We start from the raw sequence: 18,939 nt of genomic DNA, 5'->3' as shown, positions 1-18,939 counted from the left end.
CCTGTCTTGCACTGCCTCCCGCAGTTTGGTCAAACTCATGTTCGTAGCTTCGAGAACACTGTCCAACCATCTCGTCCTCTGTCGCCCCCTTCTCCTTGTGCCCTCCATCTTTCCCAACATCAAGGTCTTTTCCAAGGATTCTTCTCTTCTCATGAGGTGGCCAAAGTATTGGAGCCTCAGCTTCACGATCTGTCCTTCCAGGGAGCACTCAGGGCTGATTTCCTTCAGAATGGATAGGTTTGTTCTTCTTGCAGTCCATGGGACTCTCAAGAGTCTCTTCCAGCACCATAATTCAAAAGCATCAATTCTTCAGCGATCAGCCTTCTTTATGGTCCAGCTCTCACTTCCATACATCACTACTGGGAAAACCATAGCTTTAACTATACGGACCTTTGTAGGCAATAAACTGGGAACAAGGGAGGCAATAAACTGGGAACGAGGTCCCAGTTTAACTGTACTGCATGAAAAAGCGCTTCCTTTCATCTGTCCTGAATCTCCCAACACTCAGCTTCAATGCATGACCATGAGTTCTAGGGTTACCAGAGAGGTTGAAAAACATTTCCCTGCCCACTTTCCCCATGCTATGAACTTTCATATTCTCACTTCTGCCCAGGGAGGCCCACCTGGCCACCAACATTGCCATTTGTTTCTGCATCGGGCAAAGATGATTCTGCTTCCCCAACTATTTGGGCAGCACCGACGAGACATTATTGTGAAATGTTTTTAATTCTTTGATTTTACTTTGGTTGCAAATTGCACTGGGACTCCCCCACCCCCTTTAGTGGGAAGCAATATTTAAAATTTAATAAACGTAGTGTAGTCAACACCATCAGCTCCAGTTAACATGAAAAGAAACTTTAAAAAAAGAAAAAAAGATTATGAATCTCTGAAGCTGCAGTCCTGAACGGTTGAGAAGCACCAGTGTGCGCTGTTCACCAGACCTCTGCATCCTCTCAAGCGTAGCTCACCAGCCCTGTGTTTTGGGCCTACCAAGTGATTTGAAGAGAGGGGAAGAATCAGGGAGAAATTCAAATTACCTAGTTAGCGGTCCCCGAAGCAACAGACAACTAAAATGCAGCTCTCTTTGAAGTTCACACTTCCCCAAATTTTGCGATGCAGTTCTCCTACCAAATAACATGCACAAAATTCCAAACATCAGGGTGCGGAAAGTGTGTGTTAAAATGCATATATTTGGGGGGGAATGCATCCTATTAGGGAAGGCTAGCTTGCAAAAAAAACCATGTACTGGAGGCAAAACTGCTTTCAAAAGACTGCATATTGGCAGATGCGCAGATTAAAATGCTGACTTGTAGACTCATCAGGAAATGTGGAGAACTGAACTGAAAACGAGAAAATGAGAAATGTGAAGCATGAAAATGAGAAGCTAAATTTACGTTCCTGGGGTTGCGACCATGTTTGGCAGGTCACCTGTGATTTTCAAAAAGATGGTTGGCCTTCAATAAGAGCAGCATTTCCCAACATGGGGATGTGGTTCTGAGGGGGAAAACAACAACTCTACCTGCTAACCCGAAAGTAGAAGCCTTAGTAATAACCCTCACAGTTAGGAAAAGTGAATTTCATCCTATTTTAACTTCAACCTGCATCAGGTTCACTACTGTTGAAATAAATAGACCTGTCTTAACCATGTTCACGTTCAGTTTCTGTTAATTGGTTCTCATGGGAAACTTACAGATTCTTGCTTCATACAATTAACTCAAGGCAGTGTCAATTTACTCTTGGCAGAAAGCCACGGTCTGCCTGGCCTGGAAACTACTCTCTGATTGGTTAACGACGAGCACTGAACTCTGTCATCTAGGAATGCTAGCACAGTTGTTTCTTGTTGGGTGTTAGTAGGAGTGCTGCGTGTGGTTGGAGAGAGAGAGAGAGAGAGAGAGAGAGAGAGAGAGAGAGAGAGAGAGAGAGAGAGAGAGAGAGAGAGAAATGATTTATTTTGCTTTGCTTTGTATGCAGAAACTCTGCTGGTTTTATTTTTTTTTAATAAATCCTGTAAATAGTTATTCTGCGTCTAGCCGACTAGTCATTTCCACCTCAACTAGCTTCTGCGCTGTGCAGGAATACTGCTACGTTTGGGCTAAAGCCACTAGAGCTGGGCCTGACACTTCAAAATTCTAAGAGTTCATTCATTTTTGTGGGTCTTCTCTGAGTAAAACTGAGTTGAATACTACCCAATCTTTTCAGAATAACCCCCAAGCCTTGGGAGGGAAAACCAACCACATTAAATACCGTAAGTGATAAATTGCTGCAATGGCACCCAAAAGCCCCCTGCTGCTTGACTGAGATTTCCCAAGCATGGCAATTTCAAGGTGCGCTGTTGCTAAATTGAACAGTGCAGCTTCTTTATGTAAAGTATATTCTGGTGAATCATTAAAAATGGAAAAGCATCGTAATGTTTGGTCTGGTTGAATTATGGGTTGTCTCATCACAATCCTGGTCTTGCATGAAGTCAGGGCGGGGTAGCAGAGCAAGGGAAGACACCCGAGACCACAACGCATACGTAGGCGAATGGCATACCTCAACGACTACGAATGCTAACCTTCCGGGCGCAACGGGAACTTAGAGGGGAGGGGTGTTATGTACTAACCTTGGATCCTTGAACAATAAGCAAGTAGGATCCTAGAATGCAACAACTGATTGGCTTGCAGGAGAAAACCAATCAGGCTCCAGGGGGGAAGCAGAATCAGCCAATCAGACGGGACTCATTGTGTAAATAATGTATATAAAAGCCTGAGGTTGGGGGGCGGCATTTTCATTCACTGTTTTACAAGCTGCAATAAAGAGCATGAAGTCACTACAGGACTCCGAGTATATTTCACTTATTTTCCTCTGCTCTTTCCAGGCATGGCCCATTATTTAAAGCTCCATGTCCAAGTGCCTCTGCCTTTTCTCTGGCGCTTTCCTCACGGAAACCCGTTCTTTAAAGCTCAATTTGAGCAAACATCAATCCATGGAAAACCTGAACTGACATTTGCTCTGATTCAGCTTTAAAGAGCGGGTTTTTGTGGGGAAAGATTGCCTGGAAAGAGTGGAGCAAAAGGTAAGGGTGGATAAGCCCCTAAAGTAAAGGCAGGTTGTGGCCGTGGCATGGGAGCAAAAAAGGTGAGACACTAAGAGGGGAAAAAATGGTGGTTTAAAACAATGGCAGATGTTTGAATAAAGCAGTGTTGGAGAAGAACTGGGAGGAAAAACCACAGTTTTAAGCAACAACAGAGATTTAAGCAAACTACTAGAGTCAAACCTCGGATCCCAAACGTCTCCGTCTTGGAACGTTTCCGTTCCCAAACACCCAAAACCCGAAAGTAAATGCTCCGGTTTTCTAGCGTTTTTTGAAAGCTGAACGTCCAACGCTGCTTCTGCTTGAGTACAGGAAGCTCCTGCTGCCAATTGGAAGCCACGTCTCGGTTGTCAAACATTTTGGAAGCTGAACGGGCTTCCAGAACGGATTATGTTTGACAACCGAGGTTGTCACTCTCCTGCCCTTTCATTGTTCCTCCCTTCTTGCTGTACTCAAACGTCTCTCTCTTCCTTTCCTCAGCTGCCTTGTGTGAGAGAGATGATGGATGCAGAGCCCTTAAATAGCCCACAGTACCTTCACGCAATGCATATTACTCCTGGTACTATGTATTGCCAATGGGATGCGGGTGGCGCTGTGGTCTAAACCACTATGCCTAGGGCTTGCCGATCAGAAGGTTGGCGGTTCGAATCCCCGCAACGGGGTGAGCTCCCTTTGCTCGGTCCCTGCTCCTGCCAACATAGCAGTTTGAAAGCACATCAAAGTGCAAGTAGATAAATAGGTACCACTCCAGAGGGAAGGGAAGGTAAACAGTGTTTCCGTGTGCTGCTCTGGTTCGCCAGAGGCGACTTAGTCATGCTGGCCACATGACCCAGAAGCTGTCTGCAGACAAACGCCGGCTCCCTCGGCCTATAGAGCGAGATGAGCACTGCAACCCCAGAGTCGTCCGTGACTGGACCTAACGGTCAGGGGTCCCTTTACCTTTACCTTACTATGTATTGCCTTCAACATGAAGTTCCAGATTCAATGCAGTCATTTAGAACAGGTATTTTATTAACAAGCAAACACCCATATATGTACAACATCCACCTGCCAAACTTAACCTTCTCTAAGCTGACCTGCTTGCTTGAGTCTGTTTGTCTCAAAGGCACAGTAGCGTTTATGATCGTGGTGTGTGTGTGTGCAAAGGGGTGGTGGTGGTTGCAGAATGGGAGGGGGGCAAGGATGGAAACGGGGGTAGTGTGTGTGCAAGGAAGAGCTGCAAAAAGCAAGGCAGAGAGGTGGGGGGAAAAGATAAAGGTGAAAATGGGGGGGGGTACAAAGGGGGTTGCAAAAGGGAGGGAGTAGGGGGCCTGGGAGTGTTGTCAGTTTACTAGGCTGCTGCAGGGTGCGTCTGTCTGCAGTCTACAGCTAAAGTATCTGTGTTTCCGTTTTCATCACTGATCAGAACCTCTGCGTAAGGAGTACAGCAATTGGACCTAAAAAGGAGAACACAGATATAATTGTGTCAAGAACATATTACAGATGCAATAAACAAAATCTGCCCTTATTCCCTTATGGGGTACTCAAGAGCTCTTGTAGAGTCCTTTGTAGGTTCTCCATCAGTAGGAGAAAACAACAGAGGCCAGCCAGAGAATATTGAGAAGCAAAGCAGCTAGGAAGCCTGATCTTTATCGAACTGTTGCAACAGGGTGCTCCCCTCTCATGCAGGAGAAAAGAGGAGGACCCAGAACAAAGGTGTGCCCGCCCTTATATAGACATTTTGAAATTCCCTGCCCTGGAGCTCAAGACCACCCCTCCATACATCATACATGATTTTTAAAGCTAGGTAACTTCCCTGAGCTGTCAAGTCGAAAGGATACATTTATGTATAATAGTTGTAACATCTTACAACTTTAAAGATATGCCCCCCCCCCGTAATTTCCATAACACAGAATACACCCACGATAAAACATTAGTTTGGAGCAGGGGCATCTGATTACTTTCATGATGACTTCTTTTGGTTTATTTATTTTTTACTGAACACTCTGTTCTTTCACTGGATTTTCATGTGAACCAGTCACAAGCTATTCTTACTGTTACCAGTGGGAATGGCTTCTATCCTGCAGAACCAGTTGGACACCCTTCTCTCTAGTCTTGGGTGGGAGGGAGTGAATGGGGGGGGAGAGGGAGTTTGAGTCCCCATTCTGTCCTCTGCCTAGACCATCACCATTTTTGGGGGGGGGGTTTGGACCCTTGTTTTTCAATCTACATCTGCAAATCTGCATTTAGCTTTAAAAGCACCCCCTCTCCCCAAAAAGCTTATTCAGTTTGCATGGGTTGGGAGGGAAATTTGTGATTGTGGGAGGAATGTGATAGCTGTATACACTCTGCGACTGTTTCTAGTGTGTGTTTATAGCAGGCATCCCCAAACTGCGGCCCTCCATATGTTTTGGCCTACAACTCCCATGATCCCTAGCTAAGAGGACCAGCGGTCGGGGAAGATGGGAATTGGAGTCCAAAACATCTGGAGGGCCGAAGTTTGGGGATGCCTGGTTTATAGCCTCTTCTCCTGCATGGAAGTGAATTGAGAGAAAGACAGAGAGGGAGAGAGAGATCCCTCTGTTTACTAGCATGGGGGCGGGGAAATAAGAGGTTGGAGCCCTGGAAACAACTGGAGGGAGAAAATCTCACCCCTCTCCCAATGAGCTTTGCGGATAACAGGACAATTCTTAATACAGTGGTACCTCGGGTTAAAAACACCTCAGGTTACAAACACTTCGGGTTACAGACTCCGCTAACCCAGAAGTAGTACCTCGAGTTGAGAACTTTACATAAGGATGAGAACAGAAATCGTGCGGCGGCAGTGTGGCGGCAGCAGGAGGCCCCATTAGCTAAAGTGGTACCTCAGGTTAAGAACTGGCCTCCGGAACGAATTACTGTAATTTCATAACCAGAGATACCACTGTATGCATCATTGCTGTTCAGTTTTTGCAAATTAAGCTCAAGAGGGCGATGTTGGACAGCTAGAGATCCGTTGCACTTCCTAGACATCTGACGACCTAAGGAAAAAACTGGGTATGTAGATTGTCTTCAGTGCTGATTTTGTTGCATTCACATATAATGGGAATCATGGCCAGTAGTTGTTCCTGTCATGGGTTGAAACTCTGGTAGCTTCCCATGAGAACAAACTGAGGCCGCTGGTTTGTTGTTTGCATCTGTCTGTCATGGGGACAACGGAAGAGTGTGCCTTCAGGGGTAAAGTCTATTATTATTATTATTATTATTATTATTATTATTATTATTATTATTATTATTCATTCATTGCTTTTTACAAAATATCCCAAAGCAACTTGGTAAAATGCAGAACAAGTTCTCCAAATGCTTAAAATCTGCAACAAAGAATAAACTCTGAGAATAATAAAAGTGAAAAAGAATGAATGGAATGAAGGCTCATCCACTCTTCTGTTTCTCCACAGAAAACCCGACTGACGTTTGTTCCGATTCAGCAGTAAAGAGTAGATTTTCCTGGGGGGAAGTGGGGGGATGGGACAGGACGAGAGAACAACCTCCCAGACTCGTGCCTAGAAATCATGGGGCAAGCCTTAAGTGTGGATGAGCCTTGAGTCACTCTCCACTAAAAAGCAAACACCAAATGAGGCCAGTTTCACACCACATCGTGCTTAAATTGAGATCCAAAAGCCTGTTTGTACCTGGCACCTAAAGGCTGGCAATGCTGGAGGCAGGTGACCTCTTCAGGGGAGGGCATTCCATTAGCAGGGAGTCAACACTTAAAAGGCCCTGTCTTTTCAGACACTGGCGCATAATTGGTTAAGGAGAGAACCTGATTATGGTCTGGAATGCTGGGACCTCAAATCCAGTTGTCTTCTGTCCCTGTTCCTCACCATCAGCCTTGGTAGTGTGAGGACCAGAGAATCAGTGCCTGGTCTCTAGGACCCTGCTCTAGGTGTGTGCTCTCTGACACTACATAAGCAGAAGAGCTTTTTCCACATAAAATGTTCTGCGAGTGGCAGGGCCGTTTTAAGCATATCTGGCACCCTGGTGCGAAGATCCCCGCCCGGCGCCCCCCCGCCCTGTTTCCCAGCGCGGCTGTCTGGCAGGCACAGCGTGGTGTCCCCCTGGCAGCCCAGCGCCCTGGCGTATTGCACCACCCAGCCTTGCCTTAGGGCCGGCCCTGGTAAGTGGCTTGCTTGGTTTTTTCTCTCTTCCTCTTCATTTGGGCGTTATCTGCGTAGGAAATAAATTGAAGGAATCCTCAGAGAACAGGGATGGGGCCTCCTCCTTCGATGCAAATTTGTAAAGGCTCGATAATCTAACATCAAAGTAAATCAGGATGAATGCTCCATGAACAGGTCATGAGGAGGAGCCCCGTGGACATACATACCGGTAGTGACAAATGACCTCTTTGCGGCCACCAGCCCCCCGTGGGTTGCAAGATAGTTGAGATCCCCCTGGAGTAGCGCGGACAGTGACAGCACTTTGAGCATCCTTAGCAGCAAAGCTCATGTACCAAAGGTGCTGAGAGCAGGTAGGTCTGTGCTGAATGCCGCCTGCACAAGGCATGGTAAAGTCTAGGAGGACATGGATTGGTGAGATCTGGTCTGTTTCCTGTTTGGGTGGAGAACATGCTGGTTGGTAAATACCAGTAGTACCTTGTTACAGGTACCGGTACCGTAGGTAGCCGTGCTGGTCTGACGTAGTCGAAAAAAAATAAAAAAAATCCTTCCAGTAGCACTTTAGAGACCAACTAAGTTTGTCATTGGTATGAGCTTTCGTGTGCATGCACACTTCTTGGTTTGCAAACGTTTTGGATTACAACCGTTTTGGATTACAACCACGCCAAACCCTGAAGTATATGTCCCTTTTTTGGATTACAACCCATTTTTTTGGGATTTCAACCAATTTTTTTTTGGAAGCCCCATTGGCGAAAGCGCTCCTTGGGTTACAACCTGTTTTGGTTTACAACTGGACCTCCGGAACCGATTATGGTTGTAAACCAAGGTATCATTGTATCCACCAGTAAATGCCACCATCAACTAGGCAGGTGCTTAATTTTATCCAGCATGATAGTCTCCAGATATTTTGGACTGCAGCTCCCATAACTCCTCACTATTGGCCATGCTGGCTGTGGCTGATGGGAATTGTAGACCACAACGTCAGAAGGGCACTACATTGGCTACCCTGAGCTGAAGACTCAGTCCATTTTCGTCCGTTTCACATGCTGTTCATTCATAAATCTGCCAAGCCCGATTTCCACACAAAGGATTTTCCAAACAACAATGAAAATTTGTGCTGAAATACATATATGTTCATCTACTGTATATTTTATCTCAATGCATTCATTTCTAAACATACCTCATCACCAAATATACATTAATCCACCTGCCCTGTGGAACGCCCTCCCAGCAGATGTCAAGGCAATAAGCAACTATTTTACTTTTAAAAGACAACTGAAGGCGGCCCTGTTTAGGGAAGTTTTTAATGTCTGGTGCTGTATTTTTTTTAATATTCAGTTGGAAGCTGCCCAGAGTGGCTGGGGTATAAAAAATAAATTTATTATTGTTGTTGTTGTTGTTGTTGTTGTTATTATTATTATTATTATTATTATTATTATTATTATTATTATTATTATTTCTGAGCCAAGAATTGTGTGATAGAGTTCAGATAAACCAGCACCATGAACAGATAACGTTAAAAATAAACTGATGACACAGTGATTAATGAAGTGTTCCTTCAGTTGGTATTCAGTATATGGATATATTAACAGTGGCCATGAAAAATCAATGTGGAGGGAAAACTCACCAGGGCAGTTTCAGGAACGACCATGATGGGCAGTTTCAAGTAGTTTTGAGCTGCCGAGCTTTGAGCTGTGAACGTTGCAGTGCTGAAAGAACATCCAGTGATTATGAACTGTGTATATCCCGGGGGGCGGGGGGGGGGAGGAGAGTATAGATGAGAAGGGACAGTCTAGCATCTACATTCCAGGGAACAGCTGAATGAAGCCCCTTGTGATCCACAGGTCAGTTTGGGAACCCCTGGTGTAGACAATATTCATCTAGATAAGGGTTGGAAAACCTTTTCTGGCTGGTGGGCCTTATCTCCCCACCCTGGTGGGCCAAATTGGACAGGTGGGTGGGGACTCCCACCTATCACTTGATGTAATTGTGCTGTTCAGACGGTGCTGTGCTTTGAAGCACCGATTGTTGGGACTTCAAAGTGCAGTGCAGGGCTGTTTGAAAGCCCTTTTGCAAACAGCCCCATGCTGCTGGTTTCCAGAGGTTCAAAATGATGTGCAGCCCTGCACTGGTCGTCGTACCTGTGGCTTTCAGAGATTCAAAGAACAGCACTGGGACAGACTATCAATAAAAAGGGCACGCTCTTTGCACTTGGTTTCAGGGAAGCTTATTTGCCTTGAGTGCTGTGTTCCCTTTTGGGAATCAGATGCCTGTGGCAAAAGTGGGCCAGGGGCAAAAATGTGAAGGTTACTTTCTACAGTAATTAGTGTCTACATGTGATTTTACCAGTGTGGTGCCAGTGTGGTGTAGTGGTTAAGAGCGGTAGACTCCTAATCTGGGGAACCGGGTTCGCGTCCCCGCTCCTCCACATGCAGCTGCTGGGTGACCTTGGGCTAGTCACACTTCTCTGAAGTCTCTCAACCTCACTCACCTCACAGAGTGTTTGTTGTGGGGGAGGAAGGGAAAGGAGAATGTTAGCCGCTTTGAGACTCCTTCGGGTAGTGATAATCCAAACTCCTCCTCCTCCTCCTCCTCCTCCTCCTCCTCCTCCTCCTCCTCCTCCTCCTCCTCCTCCTCCTCCTTTCCTCCTTCCTGGCAAGCCAGAGGCACTATTAGGGTTCAAGAGCACCATTTAACCTATCAAAAGCACTCGCAGGGCTAGAAAAGGCTATAGCTGGGCAGAGGGTGTGACTTGGGGAAAGGTCTTGAGGGTGGCCCTTCTGAGCTTGGGGTTCCACACCCCTATTCTCCAAAGCCAAGCTCTTCAAAGAATGGTTCTGTAATTTGGCAGAAGAAGGTGGATGTGGGTGATGCTGATTGGCTAGTGCTTCTGACATCAGCATGATACAGTGGTACCTCTACTTACAAATAACTCTACTTACGAATTTTTCTACTTACAAATGGAGCTCCGTCCGCCATCTTGGATGCGGTTTAGATAGGATTTTTTCTACTTACGAAATTTTAGATAGGGTTGCTTCGACTTACGAATTTTTTCTCCCAATGCATTCCTATGGGATTCGACTTACAATTTTTTTCGACTTACAAATGTGTGTTCGGAACGCATTAAATTCGTAAGTAGAGGTACCACTGTATATATATGTGCACACAGGAATACCAGCCCTCAGTCCAAGAGACAAGCACATAGTGGAAAAATTAAATTTATGCAATTAAAGTGCTCTGTTTCCCTAGCACAATAAACCCACTTTTAAAAGAGAGAGAGAGGAGGGAATGATATATGCTATGGGCCCAAAAATTCTGGCTCATCAAACTGATGGATGCTTTGTTAGTACAGACTGCAGACATGCCCATTATTCTTAACAGTGAGGGTAAACACAGGCACAAGTGCTTTCTGAAGTTTGTTTTATTTGGCTGTGAGTGTAATGGAGGCTGCCAATGTGGCTGGATCACCACTTGGCAGTTCAACATCTGGATAGTATCTCCTTCCCGATTCAAATGGCACCACAAAACCAGAAATGTGACTCTCCAAAGCTTATTGCCGTATGTGATAGTCATATAATGCGGTTAAGCTGTTAGGAGAGAGAAAGAGAAAATAAGAGATTCTGCATGAAAAGCATCAGGTATCTGTCAGTGTCCTCCCTCTCTTAAACCCCCAGATTTTAGGGGTGCCACATATCCCCTTTGCTTCTTTAGTAGTCCAAGCTTGTTCGGCAGGTCCAGCTTGAACTCTGACATAGAGAAGCAGCAATGGGAGAAGCTTCTGCCAGTCAGAATTTCTGCCAGTCAGCTGGGCACAGAGCTTCTGTCAAGGGAAAAATATAGCAACTCTGCTTATTCCCAGTCCTCCTGTTCCTCTGCAAACTCCTCATGCATTTGGAGTTACTCCCTCACTAGTTCCTTTTAATGTTTTAATATTATTATATTTATATATAGGGATTTGAACCCTAATTTCCCGTGTCATCGTTTAGCACAATCACCATTATACTACACTGCCTCTCTGCTGTTTGGCATTCAGCAGCAACTAGACCTGTAAATAAAATGCAATTTTAGACCTGCAATTGTATTTCAGATCACACTCCCCAAAAGCCCACTTCCAAGGGCTGGTTCTTAATATTATTTATTTATTTATTTATTTATTTATAACACGCCCATCTGGCTGGGTTTCCCCCACCACTCTGGGCGGCTTCCAACAAATACCGAAATACATTAAAATATCACAGCTTAAAAACTTCCCGAAACAGGGCTGCCTTTAGGTGTTTTCTAAATGTCAGGTAGTTGTTTATCTCCTTGATATCCGATGGGAGGGCGTTCCACAGGGTGGGCGCCACTACCGAGAAGGCCATATGCCTGGTTCCCTGTAGCTTTGCTTCTCGCAGTGAGGGAACCTCCAGAAGGTCCTCGGCGCTGGACCTCAGTGTCCAGGCTGAACAATGGGGGTGGAGACGCTGCTTCAGGTATACAGGACCGAGACCGTTTAGGGCTTTAAAGGTCAGCACCAACACTTTGAATTGTGCTCGGAAACGTACTGGGAGCCAATGTAGGTCTCTTAGGACCGGTGTTATGTGGTCTCGGTGGCTGCTCCCAGTCACCAGTCTAGCTGCCGCATTCTGGATTAGTTGTTGTTTCCAGGTCACCTTCAAAGGTAGCCCCATGTAGAGCGCATTGCAGTAGTCCAAGCGGGAGATAACCAGAGCATGCACCACTCTGGCGAGACAGTCTGCAGGCAGGTAGGGACTCAGCCTGCGTACCAGATGGAGCTGATAGACAGCCACCCTGGACACAGAATTAACCTGTGGCTCCATGGACAGCTGTGAGTCCAAAATGACACCCAGGCTGCGCACCTGGTCCTTCAGGGGCACAGTGACCCCATTCAGGACCAGGGAGTCCCCCACACCTGCCCACCTCCTGTCCCCCACGAACAGTACTTCTGTCTTGTCAGGATTCAACCTCAATACATTATATATGTTCATTCAGAAGCAATTCCAAATCAGCAGAGCTCCCACTTCTTCGACTACCAGAAATTGCTCTTTCATCCCCCCCCCCCGAATAGTGCAACTGTTATTTTTAATATTTCTTTTTAAAAGGACCCATCTGGAACGGATTAATTCACTTTCCATTACTTTCAATGGGAAAGTTCGCTTCAGTTTATGAACGCTTCAGTTTAAGTACTCTGTGGACCGTCTGGAACAGATTAATCCACTTTCCATTACTTTCAATGGGAAAGTTCGCTTCAGTTTATGAACGCTTCAGTTTATGAACAGACTTCCGGAACCAATTGTGTTCATAAACCGAGGTACCAGTTCCCCCTAATAAAACGTATTTTTGAATGTTTTGCATGTATCTTTTCCCCATACACTTTCCCCTAATACATGCATTTCTGTCAACATTTTTTTGTTTGGAGAACTGTGCTGCAAAATTCAGGCACGTAGGAATCCCCATGGCTAACTGTGTTTCAGTTTTGTATGCATTGTTTCGGAAAGTGTGAATTTAAAGGAAAGCCTTTAAATGCAAACTGAGCTGAGTTCCTCCCTTATCCCTAAAGTTACTGGAAGGGAACATTGCCCCAAACATTGTAGAGCTCCTGCTACTGCTCAGATGAAATTACTGCACTAGAAGGACCAATAGACAGTGTGTTATACCTGTTGTAGGTTTATGAGGCGGCGGCAGTACGGGATCGCCTGTAATCTACAGTTAAAGTGTTTGTGTTCCCGTTTTCATCGCTGATCAGGAATTCTGCAAAAGGAGAGCAGCAGTTCGACCTACAAAAGAAGACACAAGGCCCATAAACCAAAGATAGAATCATAGAGTTGGAAGAGACCACAAGGGCCATCCAGTCCAACCCCCTGCCAAGCAGGAGACACCATCAAAGCATTCCTGACATATGGCTGTCAAGCCTCTGCTTAAAGACCTCCAAAGAAGGAGACTCCACCACACTCCTTGGCAGCAAGTTCCACTGCCGAAGAGCTCTTACTGTCAGGAAGTTCTTCCTAATGTTTAGGTGGAAGCTTCTTTCTTGCAGTTTGAATCCATTGCTCCGTGTCCGCTTCTCTGGAGCAGCAGAAAACAACCTTTCACCCTCCTCTGTATGACATCCTTTAATATATTTGAACCTTGGCTATCATATCACCCCTTAACCTTCTCTTCTCCAGGCTAAACATACCCAGCTCCCTAAGCCGTTCCGCATAAGGCATCGTTTCCAGGCCTTTGACCATTTTGGTTGCCCTCTTCTGGACACGTTCCAGCTTGTCAGTATCCTTCTTGAACTGTGATGCCCAGAACTGGACACAGTACTCCAGGTGAGGTCTGACCAGAGCAGAATACATTGGTAAAATATGACAGGAAGGGAAGCTCTGATGGGCGTGCGATTCAGAGGTCATAGAATCATAGCCTCTGCTTAAAGACCTCCAAAGAAGGAGACTCCACCACACTCCTTGGTAGCAAATTCCACTGCCGAACAGCTCTTACTGTCAGGAAGTTCTTTCTAATGACCTCATGATATGCAAAAAACAACAACAAAAAACCCACCATCTATACAAATATTGTTAACATTAGTTGAAAACCAAGCAAGCAGAGGTAAACAGGAATCTGCCTCCGCTGTGGGGCTCCATGGTCAATGGTCATTTCCTGCACCGTGCCGTCAGATTTCTAGAAACTGGATATACATACTGATAGTGACACATGACTTCCTTGCTGCCATCAGTCCCCCGTGGGCTGCAGGATAGACCAGAAGGATTTGCACTGATTTGGACGGTGACAGCGCTGTGATTATCCTTTGCAGAGAACCTCATTTTCCAAATGTACCGAGAGCAGGTAGGCTTGTGCTGGAATTTGCCTACACAAGGCATGTAAAGGTCTAGAAGCGCGTGGTTTGGTGGGATCTCATCTGTTTTCTGTTTGGATGGAGCACAGGTTGGTTAGGAAGAACCAAGAGGAGCCATCTGTAAAGACCACATTCTGCTAGGACATGGGTAGCCAACATGGTGCTCTCCAGATTTTTGGACTACAATACACACAACTCCTGACTACGTTGACAATCTTTGAACTGCAGATGGATCAATCAGTCTATTGCTTGTCTATGTCAGTTTCACGTGTGTTCATAAGTCCCATTTCCACATTAATGTGTGTATGAGTGTGTGCATAAAAAAAATGCATGCAAATTTGTATTTCATAGAATCATAGAATTGGAAGAGATCACAAAGGCCATCCAGTCCAACCCCCTGCGCCAAGCAGGAAACAGCATCAAAGCATTCTTGACATATGCCTGTCAAGCCTCTGCTTAAAGACCTCCAAAGAAGGAGACTCCACCACACTCCTTGGCAGCAAATTCCACTGTCGAACAGCTCTTACTGTCAGGAAGTTCTTCCTAATGTTTAGGTGGAATCTTATTTCTTGTAGTTTGAATCCATTGCTCCGTTCCGCTTCTCTGGAGCAGCGGAAAACAACCTTTCTCCCTCCTCTATATGACATCCTTTAATATATTTGAACATGGCTATCATATCATCCCTTAACCTTCTCTTCTCCAGGCTAAACATACCCAGCTCCCTAAGCCGTTCCTCATAAGGCATTGTTTCCAGGCCTTTGACCATTTTGGTTGCCCTCTTCTGTTTGTTTGTTTGTTTGTTTGTGTGTGTGTGTGTGTGTGTGTGTGTATGTTTAAATACAAATTTGCATGAAGATTTTTATAAAACACACACACACACACACGGATTAAAAAGGAAGTATTTCTCAAACTGGGAGGCATTTAGGAATGTAAGAGAATTCTGACCATAATAGAAACGGGAGCGGAAACTGCAGATATTCACTTATTTGTCCCATATCTGGAACAAAAATCAACGCAGCAAATAAGATTGTGTTTCCTTTGCATTTTAAACGAATGGGGGGGGGGGCGGAATAACATGACGACAACATAATTTACGTAACCTGCAAAATTAATTATGCAAATCATGTAAGCTACCGTACATAATTTCACCACAGCAGACTGAGAGATAAATAACATACTTTGGGCCAGTGGAAGATGAAATGCAGTGGGGCGAAAAACAGCCGGGCGAAACAGAAAACCATCTCTTTTTACATTCTTAGGCAGCAGGCAATTCTTCACTGACTATCACATATTAGTGAATGATCAACGTGGTGTGAGAACTCACCGTATCATTTTCAGAAATGACAGTGATGGGCAGCCTCAGGTAGTTTTGAGTTGTGGAGCTCTTAGCTGTGAACGTTGCGGTGCTGAAAGAACATTAGGTAATGATGAGCAGAGTGTATTTTTTTGGGGGGGGAGGCAGGGCAGGGTAAGGATTATAGATCAGAAGGGGTAGCTCAGCATAGCTATCACCAATCTGGCAGCCTCCAGATATTTTGGACTACAGTGGTGCCTCGCAAGAAGAATTTAATTCGTTCTGCGAGTCAATTCATTTTGCGAAATATTCGTCTTGCGAATCACGGTTTCCCATAGGAATGCATTGAAATTTCTTTTTTTTGCCCATAGGAACGCATTAATTAAATTTCAATGCATTCCTATCGGAAACCGCGATTTGCAAGATGAATTTTTCGCAAAACGAATTCGTCTTGCGAGTCACCATCAGATCGTCTTGCAGGGCATTTCGTCTTGCGAGGTACCACTGTATAACTCTCCATGCTGGCTGGGGCTAATGGAGGTTGCAGCAGCCATAAACATCTGGAGGGCAATTCCTTGCCAAGCGAATCAACCTGAAGGAGCGTCTCCACCCCCATCGTTCTGCCCGGACACTGAGGTCCAGTGCCGAGGGCCTTCTGGCGGTTGCCTCACTGCGAGAAGCCAAGTTACAAGGAACCAGGCAGAGGGCCTTCTCGGTAGTGGCACCCTCCCACCAGATGTCAAGGAGAAAAACAACTATCAGACTTTTAGAAGACATCTGAAGGCAGCCCTGTTTAGGGAAGCTTTTAATGTTTTATAGATTATTGTATTTTAATATTCTGTTGGAAGCTGCCCAGAGGGGCTGGGGAAACCCAGCCAGATGGGTGGGGTATAAATTAATAATAATAATAATAATAATAATAATAATAATAAGCAGCAGCAGCACCAGCTCCCCCCCCCAACCAGGTAAGAGCCATAGCTCAGCAGCAGAGCATTCACTCTGCACGGGGAAAACCTGCAGTCCCACCCCTGGCATCTCCTGGCAGGGCTGGGAATATTTTGTGCCCGAAATCCAGGAGAGCCACCGTGGGTCAGGGTAGCCAATATTGACCTAGACTGGCCATTGGCCTGACGGTGTATGAGGCAGCTTCCTATGGCTCTAAAGTCCATCGATTGAAAAGCTGTATCTCAGCAATAGATAGGGTGCACCCCCTATCTACCTTGTTTTCCCTCTTTCTTCTTAGTGTCTTAACAAATGAAACTGATTTGCAAAAATGATACATGTAAAAATATGAGAGACACTGCACACACCTTTGTAATTCAAGAAATCTTTAATAATAATAAAAAAAACCAAAAACCAAGGTGCGGCTTCCGATTGGCTGCAGGAGCTTCCTGCACTCAAGCTGAAGCTGCGGCGGACGTTCGGCTTCCAAAAAACGTTCGCAAACCGGAACACTTACTTCCAGGTTTGTGGCATTCGGGAGCCGATTTCTTTGACAACTAAGCCGTTCAAGAACCAAGGTACCACCGTATTGAATTACAGCAGTGGTTTGAGGAAGGTCACAGCTCAGAGACAGGCAAACAGAAGAGTTGGGAGGTGTTGGGAGAAGGGGGGGGGGAGACAGAGATAGAATAGCCAGCTGACACGTTACCACTGGAGAGTGTTTCTGACCCCCCTTCTCCCAGAACACGGCGTTCATTGAGAGAGCAAAGGAGTCACAGTCAATTAGCCCCTGCCAGCCACCGTAAGGGGAAGTGCTGTTGCTAGGAAGGGCGGGGGGAGGAACTCAGTTGGAGCAACGCCATTCCTTTGTCTCTCACTGTGATCATTGAATAAACTCTTTAGTAAGGACTCTTCCGTGTTTTTCTCTGCTTCTTGCTGCTATTGGGGGAGGGATAGAATTCCCTGAGGACTGACACCATCAAAGTTGGTCTGTCTTGAGACTACTGCTTCCCACCCACAGACCTCCCAAATGTTGGCACCTCGTCCATGGTCCCACTTCAACCTACCACTCCTATTCCAGACCCTTACAGCAACGCTCTCCTACCTGGAAGTAAAGCTGCTGTTCTTCAAAGGCGCCGTGAAGGTTGCCCTGAGGACGACGCTCTCTCCCGGATTTAGGAAAGTTTCCGTTGGTGCAAAGCTCTCCATGAAACCAAAGTCATCCCAGACTTTATAGGTGAAGGCGGCAGCTGTCCCTTCGTTCACCACCATGACAGAGACCTCCAGGCTTTCGCCAGGTGCCATTGTGCCTGGATAGATAGGAGAACATGGGCGGATACTGGCAGCTGGGTCCCAGCCCACTATACTTGAAGGAGCATCTCCACCCCAGCGTTCAGCCCGGAAGGAAGCATTGGTTGTCAAACCATTCAGTAGCTATGTGAGGGGGGGGAAATAGGGGGCACCTAGCAACTCTCAGCACCCTGAGGGAGCATTCCCCGCCCCCATCGCTCTGCCCGGACACTGAGGTCCAGCTCCAAGGGCCTTCTGGCGGTTCCCTCCCTGAGAGAAGCGAGGTTACAGGGAACCAGGCAGAGGGCCTTCTCGGTAGTGGTGCCCGCCCTGTGGAATGCCCTCCCCTCAGATTTCAAGGAAATAAACAACTGACCTTTAGAAGACATCTGAAGGCAGCCCTGTTTAGGGAAGTTTTTAATGTTTGAAGTTTTATCGTGTTTTTAACATTCTTGTTGGTATTAAAGGGTTAAGTTATACTAGTCGCTCTAAACACTGAGCAGCTGAGCAACATTAAACATCCGGCAATGTTCGACAGCCTGTATAAATAGTCAGTTCCTTGCATGTGCTCTCTCTCTTAGTAGCGTTTTTCTCTTAGGAGTGTTTCTTTTTCTCTTAGTTGCTGTAATTATGCCTCAAGCTTGTACGCTGAGGCAAAGCTTTGTTTAAAGCATGCCTGCCTTATCTCCAGGCTATATGTTTTGTAAATAAAGTCTTTTGAGTTTGCAACGTGCTCCAGAGTTCCTGCACTTACAACTCTTGCTGACTAATCCTTACCCTTTGCCGTTGTGCTAAAATGCTCTGCTGAAAAGGAAGATTTACGTCCAGAAGCGCGACTGGACCGGTAACTTTGTTTACTTAAACAGAAGCTAATTAAAGCTTATGGACAATTCTGTTGGGGGCCGCCCAGAGTGGCAGGGGAAACCCAGCCAAATGGGCAGGGTATAATTAAATAAATTATTATTATTATTATTATCATCCTCATCATCTCACCGTTGGAGGTGGCTGCTAGTGGTAATGAGAGCTAATGCTCTACCTCCATTGCTGGAGGCAGCCTGCCTTTGAACACCACACTCACTGTTTTGGTCCGGCACGGGTAGAATCTGCACAGACTCGGTGCTGATGGGGTAGCTGCTGACTCGTGAAAAGGGCAGATTCTCTGGAGACAGGCCTTCCACACTCAGCAGCGTGGTCTAGAAGGTAGAGGAGAGAGAATTATTGTTAAATATCTTTTTAAACCGGGCAGGGGTACGATAGATGAATGGCAAATGAAGATGATGGACTTTATGGAACTCACGGAAATGACTGGGAGACTACGTGACCAGAAGGAAGAGACGGTGGAAGAAGATTGGAAAATGTTTAAAATATA

At 45.8% G+C, this 18,939-nt stretch overlaps 1 protein-coding gene across 1 annotated transcript in view; it reads right to left on the bottom strand.

The window, feature by feature from the left end:
• Positions 1–10,609: 10,609 nt before the first annotated feature.
• LOC118081047 (von Willebrand factor A domain-containing protein 7-like) overlaps positions 10,610–18,939 on the bottom strand; it is a 29,008-nt gene continuing 20,678 nt past the window's right edge. The window contains exons 13-18 of the mRNA XM_088663496.1: positions 18,649–18,763; positions 17,386–17,590; positions 15,369–15,450; positions 13,891–14,114; positions 12,864–12,983; positions 10,610–10,793 (exon numbers count right to left, since the gene is read on the bottom strand). Coding sequence (XP_088519622.1) covers positions 12,875–12,983; positions 13,891–14,114; positions 15,369–15,450; positions 17,386–17,590; positions 18,649–18,763 — 735 coding nt within the window. The 3' untranslated portion in view covers positions 10,610–10,793; positions 12,864–12,874. The remainder of the gene's footprint in view (positions 10,794–12,863; positions 12,984–13,890; positions 14,115–15,368; positions 15,451–17,385; positions 17,591–18,648; positions 18,764–18,939) is intronic.

This window comes from Zootoca vivipara, chromosome 2 (assembly GCF_965207765.1).
Source record: "Zootoca vivipara chromosome 2, rZooViv2.hap1.1, whole genome shotgun sequence".
Lineage (NCBI taxonomy): Eukaryota > Metazoa > Chordata > Lepidosauria > Squamata > Lacertidae > Zootoca > Zootoca vivipara.
Note: the sequence above shows the minus strand (reverse complement) of the source record. Positions and strands in the feature narration are given on the sequence as shown.